At 44.3% G+C, this 16,031-nt stretch overlaps 1 protein-coding gene across 2 annotated transcripts; it reads left to right on the forward strand.

The window, feature by feature from the left end:
* Positions 1–1,085: 1,085 nt before the first annotated feature.
* TMEM233 (transmembrane protein 233) lies at positions 1,086–15,714 on the forward strand. Of its 2 annotated transcripts, XR_008439870.1 has the most exons (4): positions 1,086–1,277; positions 8,095–8,229; positions 13,879–14,057; positions 14,217–15,714. XR_008439870.1 is itself a non-coding variant. In XM_053993952.1 (3 exons), exons 1-3 carry the CDS (start codon positions 1,089–1,091, stop codon positions 13,888–13,890), a joined length of 336 nt encoding a protein of 111 aa, XP_053849927.1. In that variant the 5' UTR covers positions 1,086–1,088; the 3' UTR covers positions 13,891–15,714. The 2 variants fall into 2 exon arrangements, 1 of the variants encoding a protein (XP_053849927.1); XM_053993952.1 differs by having other exon boundaries at positions 13,879–15,714.
* Positions 15,715–16,031: the final 317 nt, after the last annotated feature.

Genomic DNA, 16,031 nt, shown 5'->3' on the forward strand with positions numbered 1-16,031 from the left:
AAAGTGAAAACATGGCACCTTTATTTCTTATAAAAGTCTTTACTGTGCCACATCTTGTAGGATAACATCCAGAACAGGGAAACGGTGGCTCCATTCAAGTCTATTGCAAAACTCCCGGGGATAAAATTGTCTCATTCATAAAGCTGTAAGCACACCTTACTGTTTTTTTAAACTTTAATTAATGAAATGCTGTCAGGACGAGCCAGTGAGAGCAAAATCTCAACTTCAGCCTTCATCTGACCAAAAGTCTCCATTTTGCTGATACAGGTGTGAAGGTTTTTTTAGGATCACATAGCAGAAACAGCCTGTTCCTTTCTCAGTGTAGGCTGCCATGTCATTCCTCACCAACTTGAAAATCATTATGGAAGTAGATATTTATTTACTTGTGGTTGTTTGGGTGGTTTTTTTTTTTTTTCCTAATATTTAGGCATAATATTGATTTCCTTGCTCCCTTTCGTGCATCCCCCACAGTGGGTTTCACCTTACAGATGTCATGTTCAGTAAGAACTGAATCATTTGCTTAAAAATTTACCATAATCCTTGAAGTTCGTTAGTTTCTGCTGCTCTTCAATGTTTATGCTAAGCTCAGCAAGAGGCTGGGGTTAGGAGATGGCAAATTCAGTCCAGATGCGAAGAAATGGCTTTGCGGGCTTCACCCCCCTTGCTGAAGCAGCTCGGACACTTGGAAACGCGAGTTTAAGAACGCAGCACAGTTCTCCTGGGGGTTGTGCAAACTCGGCTTAAGTCCTTTAACTGCAGGCGCTGAAGAAGTTCCGTAAAGGCCGGACCAGCCGCAGGTTTTGCGCCCCGGCCGCGCTGCGGCGGCGCCGGGGGCGCTCCCGGGGCCGGGCGGGAGCAGCGCGGGGACCCCGCGGGGACGGGGCGCTGGGAACCTCGGCGGGCGGCGTCGGGCTCCGTGTTCTTCCCATCGCTCCCCGTGATCCCAGCCCCGCGCTGAGACCCGGGGGCAGCCCCCCCCGCCCCGCCCGGCCCCGTCCCGGGGCGGCTCCCTTGGCTCGGCGCCGCTCGGTCCCGCCTGCCCGGAGCGCTGGGCTTTCCGCGCCGCCCGCCCGCCGCACCGCAGCCCCATGTCCGCGCTCCCCGCCGGCGCCGACATCAAGCGGGCTCTGGAGAACAGCCCCGAGACCAACATCGAGGATGAGCTGCCCGACGGGCCGCCGCAGCCGCAGCCCAAGAACTACCTGCTCCTCAGCATCCTCGCCTGCTTCTGTCCCGCCTATCCCGTCAACATCGTCGCCTTCGTGTTCGCCGTCATGGTGAGTAGCACCTCCGGCTTGAGCTCCGAGGGGCCACCGCCGGCCCCGGCGGGGAAAGGGGCATCCAGCCGCCTTTGAGCCGCTACCCCGGGAGCCTGCGGACGCTGGGTGAGGCAGCGAGCCTGGGAGCATCAGCAGGCGCGGGCAGGGGGTCCACCGAGCTGTCCCAGCAGCGATGGAAAGCGTGGAGTGAAAGGCAGTTTCCAACAAGTTTTCACTGTCAGGTGCCAGGTTTATTCCAGTTAATGGGCTTTGTTACATCAACTAAGTCGCACGCTGAACTGGACACAGTATCTGTGTGAAGTGTCAGCTGGAGAACAGAAATCAGATTTGGTTTCTGCTTTAGCTAATCAAATATAATAGGAGTGCCTTTTTTCCAGTAAACAGGTTCTTTGATCCTATTTGTTAGAATAATATAGACGATAATGATCGCAGGTTGTTGGCAATTGCCTGTGTAAATTGATTATCAAACAAACTGAGAGAACAGCCTTACTCCTACAATCCAAAATTGATACACACTGTCCTTAATAACCCAGCAATCCCCTTAACTTCCAAAGGAGTGTTGGAACAGAATCTCCTTCTTTAAGTTAAAAGTTGCAGAGTCAGATCCAGAGTTTTCTAGCCGTATACATGATCAGTGTTATCAGTAACACTGCAATGTATTTCTGTTGTTTAGGAGCTGAAAAAGGTTTAAAACATGTTGTGTATTTTCATCCTTTTCTCTGACAGCCAAGCTGAGAAGGTAAGAAAAAATGTAGTTATTTCTTTTTGCAATTAAGTATAAGAATAGCTAACTATGTCTAAAATATCCCAAAACACATTCTTGTGAAGTGTGATAAGTAAAGATTGATGAGAAATCACATTGCTGAAGTTTGTTTGAACACTGCTATTCCAAAGCCATTGTGGTTTGTTGGGGTTTTGTTTGTTTGTTTGTTTGTGTTTGTTTTTGGTTTTGTTTTGTTTTTTTTAGTTAAGTATTAGCTGTCTTCTTCTTTTTTTCTTTTTCCTTCTGTGTTTATTTTCTTTGTTGTTACCTTAACTATACAATATGCTCTTTTCCTTCTTTTGGGAAGATTTGGTTCTGCTGGTACTCAGCATCCTTTCTGCCCATGGACACTGAGGGTGCTATATAAAGTGATGAGAGCTGATGATCTGGGGCTGGGAGCGTCTGTTCACTGTGACACTGCTTTCATCAAGGTGCTGGGGCTGTACAGAAGTTAACTGTCAAGGACAGAATTTGGCCTCTAAAGATTTTTGCACCCCATATGGAGAAATCTCCACCCACAACCTGGTTGAAGTTCATGCAGGCTTCTGGAGTCAGGCATCAGTAACTGTTACCAGGGGATATGAAGGAACCAGGGTGGGAAGAGCACTTCCTGAATGCTGAACAGCCTGTGCAGGTCTCAGCTGCCCACTCCCTTACAGGGGGAAACAAAAACCAGACCAATAACCTCCCCTGTCTGGGAATAGCTTCTGTTTCAACAGCATCCTACCTAAACCCTCTCCTTTTCTATAAAAATAACACGTCCAACTTCTTTTCCACAGCCTGACCCCCTTGGCTTTCCAAGCTGCAACCTGTAACTGCTGCATTATCCTCAGCTGCAGGTTCTGCATTTTAGCCTGTGCTGATTTTATTTCCACTTCTGCTGGGATCTGCACCCTCTCTGCCTTTCTCAGCTGGAGTTAACACTGTTAGTTCTATTAACTGTTAGCTCTCTGCTAAGGGTTAACACTGAGATACAAGAGTGGTTTATTTTCTTTCTTACAGAAGATACCTTTACAGTCTGCAGAGCCTACCTGAGACCATGGGTCAGATTTAAACACCCTCACAAGTGGATTTCCTAAAAATTTCCACTTCACAAAATGGGCCTAAAAGGAAAAGTCCTATTGGCTTCTAGAGGGGGCATGGTTCAGCACCCTGTGTACCTGTGTCACGTCCTCCTTAACTGTTCTAAATTCAGACAATGTTTTCACTCTAAAAGTAGAGTCTGGGTTCTAACACACCCCCAAAATAAGTGACAGGCTTGTCTTCAGTCTCTTCTGTCTCTTCTGCTGCCCCATTTACAACTCCAGCACTGGTTTCCTCACTTCTTTCTCACCTTTGGAGGCTCAAACCTCACCGTTACAGATCTTACCTCCTTTATTTTTAGAATAAACCTTTTGCAAGTTCTTATTGCAATAATAACTTTCCTTGTTCCTTACCTGTCTGTTTCTCCTGGCAGGGGTCAGAGGAGAGCTGGTAGAAAGGGCATTATTGGCATCACTGTGTTGCCATATTGGCACTACAAGAGCCCCCCTCCAACGAGCCATTGGCCACTTGCAGAGTGAGCATTGCTCGGCATTTTTGGCAAATGGAGTTCTGCTTTCCCCAGGACTCCTGACTGTAGGATCACTGCTCTCAATACCCTTCTGCAGCCCCAGATGCCATCAGCTCTGCTCCTTGGTGCTTCCAGCAGCTGGATCACTGTGAGCAGCTGTTGTGCCATCAGTTGGCTCACTCAGCCCCAGGGACACCTCCCTCAGATCTGCCCTATTCTTCCCCATACAGGTGTAACCACAGGCAAGAGTTTGGGGACAGGTACCAGGTCAGGAGGCTTCTGTGGCACAGGAGATTTCTCTGGTGTGAGGTTGGGGGTGGGCACTGTGTCACTGAGCTCTTTGGCTCCTTAATGCAGTGGTGAACCCAAAGAGCTCTCAGGGAGCTGCCAGCTGTGCCTGAGACCTGCCTGGGGTGGACTGGCTGTGTCAGCTTATGGGGTCAGAGCTAGAGGGAGGCTGTGGAATAACTCTGGGAAATTAATTAGATATTTTCAATGCCAGCACTGAGGTGTGACAATTGAACATATTTTGTTGGCCTTCCTCAGTAATCCCCCTTCAGCTGTCTTATTTCTAAGATCTCTATGTCAGACTAGTTCTGTAATTTCATAGGGCCTTACATTTGTAACAACCTCCAAACAGTCTCTCCAAAGCTATTTCTCACTGATTTTTGCTCCAAATTCCTTCTTTCTGTTGACACATTTTTGTTTAATCATTTCCATGCTTCAAACAACATATGTGGTCAAGCTGTGACAATCTTGGCTCGTCTGCCTCTGATAGTAACAAGTTCTTTGTCTGCATTTGTTGCTGTTGGATTCAGATGCCTTGTCTTTATATAGGTTTCCCTAAGCAGAGACAACAAATTAGAGGGTGGTGGAAGCCGTGGGGACAGGAAAGGATGGACCTTGCTTTCTCAGGGAGCCACCTCTTCTAATTGGGATCCTAAGGAGCCATGTGCAGTGTGTTGGCTGTGGCCAGCTCAGTGACCAGCAGAGTGACCAGTGTTTCTGTAGTTAGAAAGTTTACTTGCAGAGTTTATTATTTATACATCCCTTGTTAGGTAGCTTGTAGGTACCTGGATATCTAACACCATATGGGACAGCCTGTAGTCACTTCAGGAATATTAAACAGCATATTTAATATTCAGGAATATTAAACAACAGGGCTCAGCAGCTGCTGTTAAGGCATTTTTGCATGGCCCTTGCCTTTGCAAACTGGTAGGGTTTTGTTTTTCTCTGCAGCACCCTGCAGAGCTAACTCCCCTTTCACATGTCCTGCTCAGCACCTGCCTGTTCTGAATTGCTCCCCAAGTCCCCCCTTTTCTTTGTGTTTCCCTGTGAGCTGTTCCTACAGTGAGGAGTCACCCTGAGTCAGCAGTCTCGTTCTTCCTTAGGTCTGAACTAGAGAGTGTCTCCTCTCCAGGCACAGCCAATTAAGGTTCTCCCAGCCTGGCTTATAGAGCCTAGAAAATGCTGATCTGAGAACCTCAGTCTGGTCTGCCCAGATCTGTAAAAAACGCAGAGGAAGATTTCTGAAGTAACTCAGTGTTCTTTCTGGTTTTGCCGTGATCAGTGCTCTGGGAGTGTGGAACAGAAAATAAACATTTAAAAGGGATTAATATTTTATAGCTAATTCAGTACAGTTCTGTTCACATGAGGTCAAGTCACTTTATTGTTGAACTGAGAATGTTTTATAAATAGATGTGTGTGAACCTGGTGAAGTCACTGAGATTACTCAAGTAAATAAACAGCTGCAGAACTGTGGCTTTAACTTACATTATGACTTCATAGCCAGCGAGGTAGCAGAAACCTGAGAAATCATATGGTGTTAGGGTGAAAAGGGCTGAAATTTGTTTTAAAAGTCGGACAGACCAAATGCCTCATACAGATGCTGTGTTCTCAATATATTGCCCAGCCCTTGGAAATAAATAGATGTAACAGTTAAAGCTTTAACAGTTGACATTGTCTCTGTCTAATGTTGAAAACTGGAAGCTAGACCAGGAGCCCTTTGAAGCAGATGGAAGTAATGAATTTCAAAAAGCTTTGCATCAGACCCCAACCACTCCCTCAAACCTCTTTTTTTTTAATTGAATGCTTTCATTTAATTTAAACCTCTTCATAGAGAAACTTTGGTCTCCTTCCTGTCTCTCCCAAATCCTATTCTTTATCATTAATGCTGTTTTCCTCCTCTTCATCGTGGATTTATATTAAAATGACATTATTTATTAAAGTTTATACGGTGAATTATTTATGCAGTACCTGCAGAAATCACATGGATGTTTTCCAGACTTCCTAAATACATTGGTAAAATGGCCCAGAACTGCAAGCTGGTGCTGTCAGGTCTTGCTTACAACTCTGTCTCACTTTTGAGACCACAAGCCTGGGGAACCGAGTCAATGGTGTCTGCAGAACCCCTCTGCAGATGGCATGCAAGGGGAGTCCTTTGATAAGAGGGGAGTACAAAGTCCAGGGCCAGGGTGTCTGTGGTGCTTCTCTGTGTTTCTCCCTGCAGCCACTGTGGCATTGGTGGCTGTTGGCAGAGACAGGAGGAGGTCAGTCTGCTCAAGGCCAAGCTGAGCTGTGTTTCTCCTCATAATCCTTTTAAAGACATTTCCAAATGTACTTTGGGAAAGCTCTTCTGCAGCCAGGACTGCTGAGGACAGGGGAGTGGTTTAGGTGAGAGGACTGTGCCACCCCCTTTGTAGCAGGATCAGGGCTGGCACTGTCCTGTTTGACCATGTCTTTGTGTCCATCTCTCATTTCCATCTCTGCCCTCTTTCCCCATTATGTGCTTTCCAACCTCAATGAAATCTGACAGCAGAGCAGAGGTATTAGTGATATTCTTTGGGGACACAAACCAGAGAAATGTTTAGGCATGTGGGCTTCCAGGAAGGGAAGAAATGTATCAGTGCTCTCTTTAAGGACATGAGTGCATCAGCGTCTCAGCCTTTCATAGACTCCAGAGAATAAGTACCTGCACTTATCCTTGAGATGCAGTTCTAGGAATGCAGGCTGTGTTGCTTTGGGACTGTCTGGGCTGGGCTGATGCTCCTGCAGTGCTGACACCACGAGTGCACCCAGCCCATTAGCTCTGCGTGCTCACTAATTGACACAGCACACACATCATGCCCCTCATTACTTTCCTGCTTGGGAGGAATGGCTCTACAGCCATTGCTTGGTGTGCTCTGAACTTCATCCCTTTCCTGCCCCCCACAGACTCAGCTCTTCACTCTGTTGTTCTGTGTTTCCTGCAAAAAGTGATTTATAGCTGAAGCACTTTCATTATAGCATTTGGTGATACCTCATACAGTTGTTTTCTAGAGACAATCTGAATTCTTTAGTCCAGAGAGAAGTTAATTTGATCAGGTCCCCATATCTCTCCCCCTACTCTTCCCATTTCTCTGATACCTCCTGAAATATATACAAAATACTAAAAACCATGTTGTGACTAATCTGATTCCCTGAGGAAGTATGCTGGGTTCAATAGTGAAACCTGATCAAGAAATCTGGACTCAGTGTTATGGTTTATGAACTCAAACTCGCATGATTTTACAAAAGAATTCTTAGGAATAATGCCCTTTTTAATGCTTTGATAGCATCTCATTCTTGGGGAAAAAATTCTACAAATGTTTAGACTCATGTACAACAGTACTTCCGTGTTGATTACTGAATCTTTTCCTTTTAAAATGGATTGGTTAAACCAAAATAAATTCAGAAAATCTTATTCTCTGTCTCACAGAAGCCTAGAAGGCCAGAGTGGTCCTATCACACATTGCAATCTGAGCATGAAATGAGTGTAAAGCATCTGCTAAGTCACGGTGGGTAGAGAGAAACTCAAGTCTCTTGAGATAATATGGTGATATATCAGGATGGATATGATAATAATTATCAGTGTCTTCTGAAATGCAAAGGAACACAACTTCTAGCCCATGAAGATGGCACTCAGATGTTTTGTTCAGATGACCTGTGTTTCTTTGGTTTGTATTTTTCCCACCACTAGCAAACTACCTATTAATTCTTCAAACTTTGTTTGGAAAAGTAAAATACTGGAAAAATAGGAAATTACTAAGCTTTTTTAAGTTTTGCTGAGACTGTCTCTAAAAATACAGCCTATTTATGCTCTTTTTTTATGCTTATAGTCTTGTAAAGAATAAGAATTTATCTCACTGCTGGTGAAGTGGCCAACTAATAATTCCCATATTCTGCAAAACTATTTCCAAAGGTAAAAGCCACTGTTTTATGCAAGTGGGTGGATGTTGGTTTGACAGCTTTTATGCTGGCATGTATCATATGAACAAAGCTCCACCACTAGAAAAGAAAGAAAAAAAAAAAAAAAAAAAGAGCTGTAGCTTCAATGAAAGGTTCTGAAAATGAGTGGAACAGAAAATTCCGGAAGACTCCCTGCTTACCTTGGCAGCGGACCTTGATTTGTTCTGTTGGTTCAGAGCTGTCACGTTTGTGTTTGAAAGGAAGAGCTGTGACTCCCTGTTTGCCCTCTGCAGGCTCTGAACAGTTACAACCAAGGGGACATAGAAGGCTCCAAGCGGCTGGGTCGCAACGCGCTCTGGGTGGCCGTGGCCTCCATCATCATCGGCCTCGTCATCATCGGCATCTACTGCGTGGTTCACTTCACAACGGTGAGCAAGGGCTCTCCCAGCCCTCTGGGCTGGGCCTCCAGAGCAAGACTCTAAGGGCTGCCACAACCACCTCTCTATCTATTTAGGGATGCATGTATGCTTTCCAAAGGGATTTTATCATATTTTACGCTTTAGAAAATTCTGCTGTCTGGGGTTAAACGCAAGCAGCAGGTGGTTTTCTAGAAACTCTTGCAGCTCCAATTTGTTTTTCCAATTTTGGCCAGTTGCTTTTTGGTTTTTCTCCTCATCAGCTTCACCATCTTTCAGATCAAGTGACCTGAGATCTTTAAATTTCAGGTTACAGAATCCCCAGGTGCTAATTTTCAGTCTCACGGCCAACTGATCTTTTAACTCTGCAAGGAGGAGACAACAGTCAGTTACTCTTCCACTATTTGACAGTAAAACAGATGACCAGAACTATATCAAAAGTGACCACAAATGTCATTCTGACAGGTGTCTCTGTGGGGTACGGCCCTTCACTCTCCATGCTGTGTTATTGTCCTGCCCTCCCACACCTGCAATAATAGAAACAAAGCTCAACAAATGAATCTCTGGGGTTATCCAGATGGATTACTGGAAAAGAGGACAAAAGCAATTGAGGGTATTGATAATCTTTCTTAAGGTTGCGCAACAATATGTTCTTTTCTCCACAGTACTGTGCACTTCCCATTAAAATAACCAATTTAAATGAATTTATTATTGGCTGGTTTGGTTGGAGGGCATTTCAGTGCACTGTACAAACTTATGCATAAGCTATAAACAGAGAACACCCCATTTACCACTGAAATGAAGACATCTCTGGAGAGTGGAATGCAGTAACTGCTTAAACATGTACAGCATTTTCATACAAGATTTGAAGCACAACATATTGAGCTGCAGGGAAGCTACTGGACAGGGGGTCCAGCTCTGTGGGATATTATTAGATGGTGCTGCAGACTCTAAGTGTCCTGTGCATTCATTAATTTTCTGTGCATTTTGCAAGCATGAGTCCTGGTTCAGCTTGTGTTCAGCTCATTCAGCGCTGGCAGATTTAAACCCAAGTCCCTGCAGGCTGGGGGTGCCAAGTTTTGTAATTGACAGCAGCAGTAAATTCTTCTGTTCATCTCCACCACCTTACTCATCATTTCTCAGGCAAAGGGAGCAGCTCAGTTATTTTTTCAAAGTAGGGGAGGGAAGGGCAGTGTGAGGAGTGGTAGACAGCCCTGGCCTGAAGCATTCACAGTGACCAGGCAGCAGTAAACCAGTATAATACAACTTTGTTTTTATTTTGAGGACTTTTTAAATTGGTTTTGGTTCTGGGGTTTTTTTAGAGAGAAAACTCTGTTGGGTGGAAGCAGCCAGGTGCCTGGGAACGCTCAGAACACTGCTGGGATATTAATTTCTGTACATAGTTTCCACAGAGCTTTATTGGCCAAATGGTACCATGACTTTCGTGAGGAGTCCAGGTTTACTGGATTCACTCTGCTCTCTGCCTTTCCAGCCTCTTTACTGCTCCCCTTCCACCTCTCACTTGTCACCCTCCAAAGAGCCTTTGCTTCTAGGAAAGGATTTGATGGCAACAACAACCTTTTGATGTGAAAATGACTGAACAGAAGCACCCAGCTGGTCTTTCCACTCTCCATGCTTACCTGGGTCCCCTCTGTTGCCTTACTCTTGGACATTTTTACTTTATACTAAATTGTTTTAGTCGACAATCCACTGCTGTGAATGGCTTTGCACACTCCATTCAGTGACCTCACACCCATTTGTGCCTTTCTCATGATTATTTACTGACAGCCACTTTGCCTCTGCTGAAGTGATGTGATTGTAAATTAATTCTATGCTAACTTTAATATATTTTTCAATATTAGTAAGGTAGCACAAAATAGCCTTGATACAATAATATGGCAGATTTATTTGATCACCATTAAGCACAGATTTAATGTTTCCCTGACCTACACATTCATTTTTCCTGAAAGTTAGACTTCAGCAGTATGTATGAAAAGCTTGACCCTTCCAAGATTCATTCCTGTACTTTATCCACTTGAAATGAATCAGATACCACAGTACCCAGTTCTTCCTGCTGACATTCCTTGTGGCATCTTTTGGTCTTCAAGGGATAACAAGTCTCACTGTAAATTACCTCTGGGATATACTGCTGCCAGTATCAAAGATGCAAAGTGTACTGAGAACTCGAGTTCTCTTCCACAACATGAAGTCTCTGAGAAACAACAAAAGTGAGACATCCAAGTCAGGTTGGCAGGGGGGAATCTCTATCAACTGTTACACAAGTTTTCTTATAGGTACAGGAACTTGAGTCAGGCTCAGCTGGCTCTGAAGCCTCCTTCAAAACAACTCCACATGCCTCAGCCAGGAGAAAAATACTGAGTCAGGCGTGTTGAGGGTAGAAATGGTAGAAGTTGCAGAGAGAGGAAGAGCAGGAAATTCCTGCTTTGAGCAAACAATGGTTTTATACAACCAATAATACTCCCAAGTGTACCCCCAGTAATAGTGCCAGACTTGGGAAGAGGAAGATCCTTTCACTTTTCAGAAAACCCCTACTTCCAAGTGTCCTCATGTGCCTTCCTTGGTTTGTTCAGTCACAGAGCAACAGTAGCACAGGAATAACAGCAGCCAACACCTACGTCTGCAGGGAAGAAACAGCCTTGACTTCTCATTTTGAAGATTTACTCAGAGCTAAGTCAGTTTGGGGCTTCTCCTGCTGCCTTGCAGAGCCTCATTTGTCTCGAACACTGGCATGTTATCTTTAGCAAACATATATTAAGATATGTAGTGATACATATTTATATCCTGGAACAGGATATAAGCACTTGGGAACCGTCTATGTTCTGCAGTCATGCCCCTAAATGTAGGCAAGGGGAAGCCATCACTTGCATCACTGGAGCTGACAGCCCAGCAATAAAACTTGTGTGTCCTGATCAGTGTAAAATGGTGTGTCCCTCATCGTGCTGAGGACTCTGAGTGCAGAGCTGTGGTGTGTGTGAAGTCAGGGCTGGGCCTCATTCCACACTGGGCCAAATTTATTCTTACTCTTCCCCATTTGCTTTTACCCTCCCCTGTCAGCTTCCCCTGTACCCCTGCCTTGCCTGTCCTGAGTGCTGAGCATTTCCAGGGTTTGCTCAGATGTAACTTTAGCTGGTATTTGTGTCACCACAGTCTGGCCCTGCATGTGTGCCTCAGGCATGTTGTCCATCAAGAACTGCAGTGAGAAATGGGATGTATTTGCCTTCCCTGAGGGACACCAGCGTGACCTGGAGCAGGGCAGGGCTGTGTGCCACAGGCTGTGTGTGCCATATCCTCTTTGCTCCCACCCAGTGCCACTGTTCTCATCATGCTCCTCTCAGCAGCCTTTCCCCAGACTTGCACATGCTTGGAGTCAGCCTTCCCACCTCTAAGCATTTTGTTCAGCAAAAGGTGGTGATTTTGTGATACAGTGATACAGTGAGGGCTCTCAAGTCACTTACAATCTGTGTTTTCAGAGGAGCCTCAACATTTTTGAAGCAGATTCCAAATTCTGTTTAGTTTTGGGTTTTGCTGACACTAGACACCCTCAGATAACATTTGAGTTCTGCTGGCAGGGTTTAGGGAAACAAAAGCCTGGGCTGGATCCTCCTTACTTAAGTGAAAGAGATCCTAGGTATCCCAAAGCCTATTCTTAACTGGATCTAAACATGTCATATTCTACTTCATCCTGCCATGAAGATCAGAACAATATTCAGCTCCTCACAGCACATACTTGTAGACCACCTCTAGTGTCTGAGTGACACTTTGCAGTGCTGTTCAGGGCTGAACTAGAGCTCACATGAGTTTTGCCACCCAGTTGAGGCACAAGGCATTTCATATACAGCCCACATCTTCTGTGCTCCTCTCTCATGGACTTCTGCAGTCTGAACAAGTACGAGTGAGCCAAGCAGAAATGTGGAGAATGAGTGAGAGGTGTTAGAGAGAAGTAAAAACTTTAGTAGACTGAAACAGCAACAGTTTTGCTCTGAGAAAGGAAGCCAAAATGCTGTGACTTTGGAATTTTATGCAAACCCTTATGATATTTTAATGCTTTCCTAGAGGAGCCTGAACTTCTGACCCCTTCTTTAATCTCACTTGATTTAGAACTTCGCCCCAGGGAAGCCACAGAAATGCCACCTGTCAGCATGGCTTCCAAGGAACACAAAGCCAGCCAGGCTGTGAGGAAAGCACCAGCTTGCACTGCTCAGAATCAGAAGGGTTTTAAATCAAGCACATGTGCAGTAATGCAGCATTGGTAATTCCAGGTAGGAGGAAAAGGAGTAAGTGTTTAGACTGTGCACCAGGAACAGTTTCCTCACTGACTTAGAAATAATTCTTCAGGAGGAAAAGGAGTGCAAGATTACTTTTAATATATCTGCCATCCTGTTCCTGCAGCTCTCAGAAGCCTTTGCAGGCATTCCACTCAGTGACTGCCTGTCTTTCAGAGACAGAATAAGCTGAAGACCAGCACAAGGACAGGGATTGCTCAGCCAGCCTCCAGATCTTTTCATTGGCCATCCTGTCCTCTGTACCTTGTTCATAAAAATAAACAAGGCAGGGTCTTGTGCTGCAGGGATTGGCCTGCCAGTAAGGGATAGAGCTCCAAGCCTGAAGTCAGGGTATTCCTGTTCTTTAATTCTTGGTGTCCACCTAGCCAGGGAGCTCATACTGCTGCTTTTCTATTGTAAGGGCACATACTGATTATTTCCTTGATCCTTACCTTGTTTCACTGGATTTGTGAAAACATAGGAGCCTAAAGTCCTCAACCTGTCTCTCAAAGTGTTCCCTCAGCTGGGAGGCAGAGCAGTGGCACAGTGTGCAGGTGCACAGACAATGTGGTCACATCAGCCTGACTTCCTTAGCAAACCACATGAAAAATCCTGGTCCAGAAACAGCTGTTTCATCTGTGCACAGAGATGTTCCCACAATGGATTTGACCCAGTGGAGCCAGAGTAGCATCCAAGAGACAGTCAGCAAAGGCATTAATGATGTCTGCAGGATGTATTTACTGTGCAGTGCCTCGGGTCCCAAATCCCTCCTTGAGGAGCTGCTAGATTGCAGCTGCCTGATGGAGGAGATCCCCCAGACTCCAGCAGAACCCAGAATCCAGGGATAGGTCAGGGCATCCATGGGTGTTGTCTGAGAGCTTTCCTCTACACAAGAATTTGAGGGAACTCCTCAGATCCTTCCTCTCCTAATGCAGATTCACAGCACAGGTTTCCCAGTCCTTTTAAAGTGTGTTGAGTGTTACTGTTGGATTTACCAAGTTCTCCACTGCTGGAGGGTTGTTCTTGTCTGACTGCTTTATGTACCACTCCAAGGAAGCAGAGATGCTGTTGACCTCATGAATCTTTGTCAAATGAGAGCCCGTTTCCTGGCAATGAAAGGCCCTAATTTGCATTGATTCAGGTAACCCAGTTTAAAAATTTAGTTCAGATTGACAGATGACCAATGCCATTAGAAACTCAGCTCTTTGACTCAAAACTGTATTGAGCTGCTAGTCTAGAGGGATGTTTGTTAAGAGAACAAGTGCTACTAATGTGGCATAATGTATCCATTAGAACTGTAGAATTAATAATTTAAACTCACAGGGCAAACTCTCTGTCTTCTCCTCCTTTAAACACACATATTTCTGTGTCCTTGCAGCATGCTATCTGAAGACCAGGACTGCACTTGGATGATATCAACATGTAAACCTCTGGAGGGGAAAAAAGAAGAGATGGAAACCATTCCAGACTGTTAGCTCTGACCCTACAAGTCTGCAGAGGCATGTTGCTGGTGAATGAACTGATAGCCCAGTTAGTTAATCAGCATGGCGTGACCAGGTTTTCAAAATTATTTATTTATAAGACACCTCAGTATAAAGCAGTATTTTCTCTTTTACCCTAATGTATAATGAGATCTTGCCCTAAAAAAAAATCCCTTTTCTTTCTCTTTTCCATGGAATGTATGCTGGATCTGTGATGTTCCCTGGCTGACCCCAGCCAGACAAAGCCAACGTATCCAGACTGTTTATGGTGCACAGTGTAAGATCTGATGCACAGCCCACTGAAGCTAGTAGAAGAACTCCTGTTACTTCTGGCAGATTTTGGATCAGGCCATTAAGGATTTTTTCATTATTTTAAAATAATCTCACCATGACACAACTGTACCCATGGGTTTGTGATTTTATCCTGCTCTGTGATTTTATAATGCCATGGGCGCACTCTGACTCAGCAGCTGCTTTCTTTTGTCATCCTCAGCTTTTAGAACTTTACCTTGGATTTTTAAACACCTGGGACCGATTTCAATAACTTGATTATTAAGAGAGACTCTTCTTCCATAGCATCCATGTTTTTCTTAATAATTTTTTTTTGTTTTGTTGTCTTTCATTGTTGCACTCCCTTGACTTAGCTCTTGTCCCACATTAAATTTGCACTGATCATATTTTCCTCTTTAAACCTCACATATGTAAAAAGTTCCTATTTTTTTATCTGACAGAAGATCTTCTTTTTAAACAGATGTCCTTCATCCCTTTGTTGTTGTGCTTCTAGCAAGGCACATAGTTTCATTGTGTTCTGCTTTGTTCATGTGGGTTTTGTTTAGCTCATCCTCTCATCTCTATGACTGGTCTGTGTATCACTGCAGATAGAGATGGACAGACTTTTGCACCTCTGCCTAGTTACAGGCACACTTCCTGATCCTTAGACACTACTCAGCAAGCAGCCTCAGGTTCCAGAATTGATGGCCTCTAAATTACTGCAGTTTCTTGATACCTTGTGAAAATTTAGCATGGGACAGCTGTTTCTATTAGCTGGAAACTGTTTCACAGAATACAATTGTTTTGTCACACAAATATTCTATATTAAAAGGAGCAAGCTCTGGTGAGTATTAAGACGTGGCTGCACCCTCAGCAGTTGCTGCTCTGCTTTATTACCACACTTTCAAGAGAGTTGTGCCAACTTCCACTCCCTCTCCCTGCACCATCAACCTGGAGCAACTGCCCAGAAATCCAGGGAGTTCTGCAGGTGCAGGTGAGAGAAGAATCATCTGTCAGGAGTTCAACAACCAATTAAAAAAAAAAATCCTCCCAGAAACCTTTACCTGTTGAAGCATATGCCTGGAAGTAGCATGTATTTTTTTGTGCCTTGATATTATATTTTCAATGTGCTTTTTTGCTTTCCTTCCTGCCAAATTCTGTTTTTCATTGAAGTCAGTGAAGCATTACCTCTCCTTAATTACTGCAGTATTAAACTTCACAAACACTGGTGAAGTCAGCTGATTTATTAAACATTTACACTGATCAGATTTGTCCACATGGGAATCTTGCCACTGATTTTGATGATCCCTAGAATTGGCTGTTCTGTGAACTCCTCTTTGGTTTTTGAATACTATTTTAATGGTCTGATATGTCTTGTGGGACTTTTAGTAGCTTGCCTTATTATCAGATATGATAGAAATGTCATTGACAAATGGAATAAAATTACTTTTAATTCATGTCTATTCTGGTATGTGGGAAGTGTCTTTCCTAAGTTTTGTTGCCTCTTCTACTGGAAAAAGTAATATCCCTTTTTCTAACCCCTTGGACAGTTTCAGAATGAAGTGAATCACAGCAAAAGGAGGTTTCCAAAGTTATGTGGGCACCAGAGGATAGGAATAGGCAACTTGAAATATGTTTTTAACTGCCTGACAAGGGTTGAGATCAATAGGAGCTAGACACCCGACTTGTTCAGAAGCTTTTGAAAACCATACTGGAAATCTAACTTGCATCTTGTTCCTCATAAATATCTTTGAAGTCTCACTCTTAATATAATTGAGAA

The sequence above is a fragment of the Vidua macroura genome, chromosome 18 (assembly GCF_024509145.1).
Source record: "Vidua macroura isolate BioBank_ID:100142 chromosome 18, ASM2450914v1, whole genome shotgun sequence".
Lineage (NCBI taxonomy): Eukaryota > Metazoa > Chordata > Aves > Passeriformes > Viduidae > Vidua > Vidua macroura.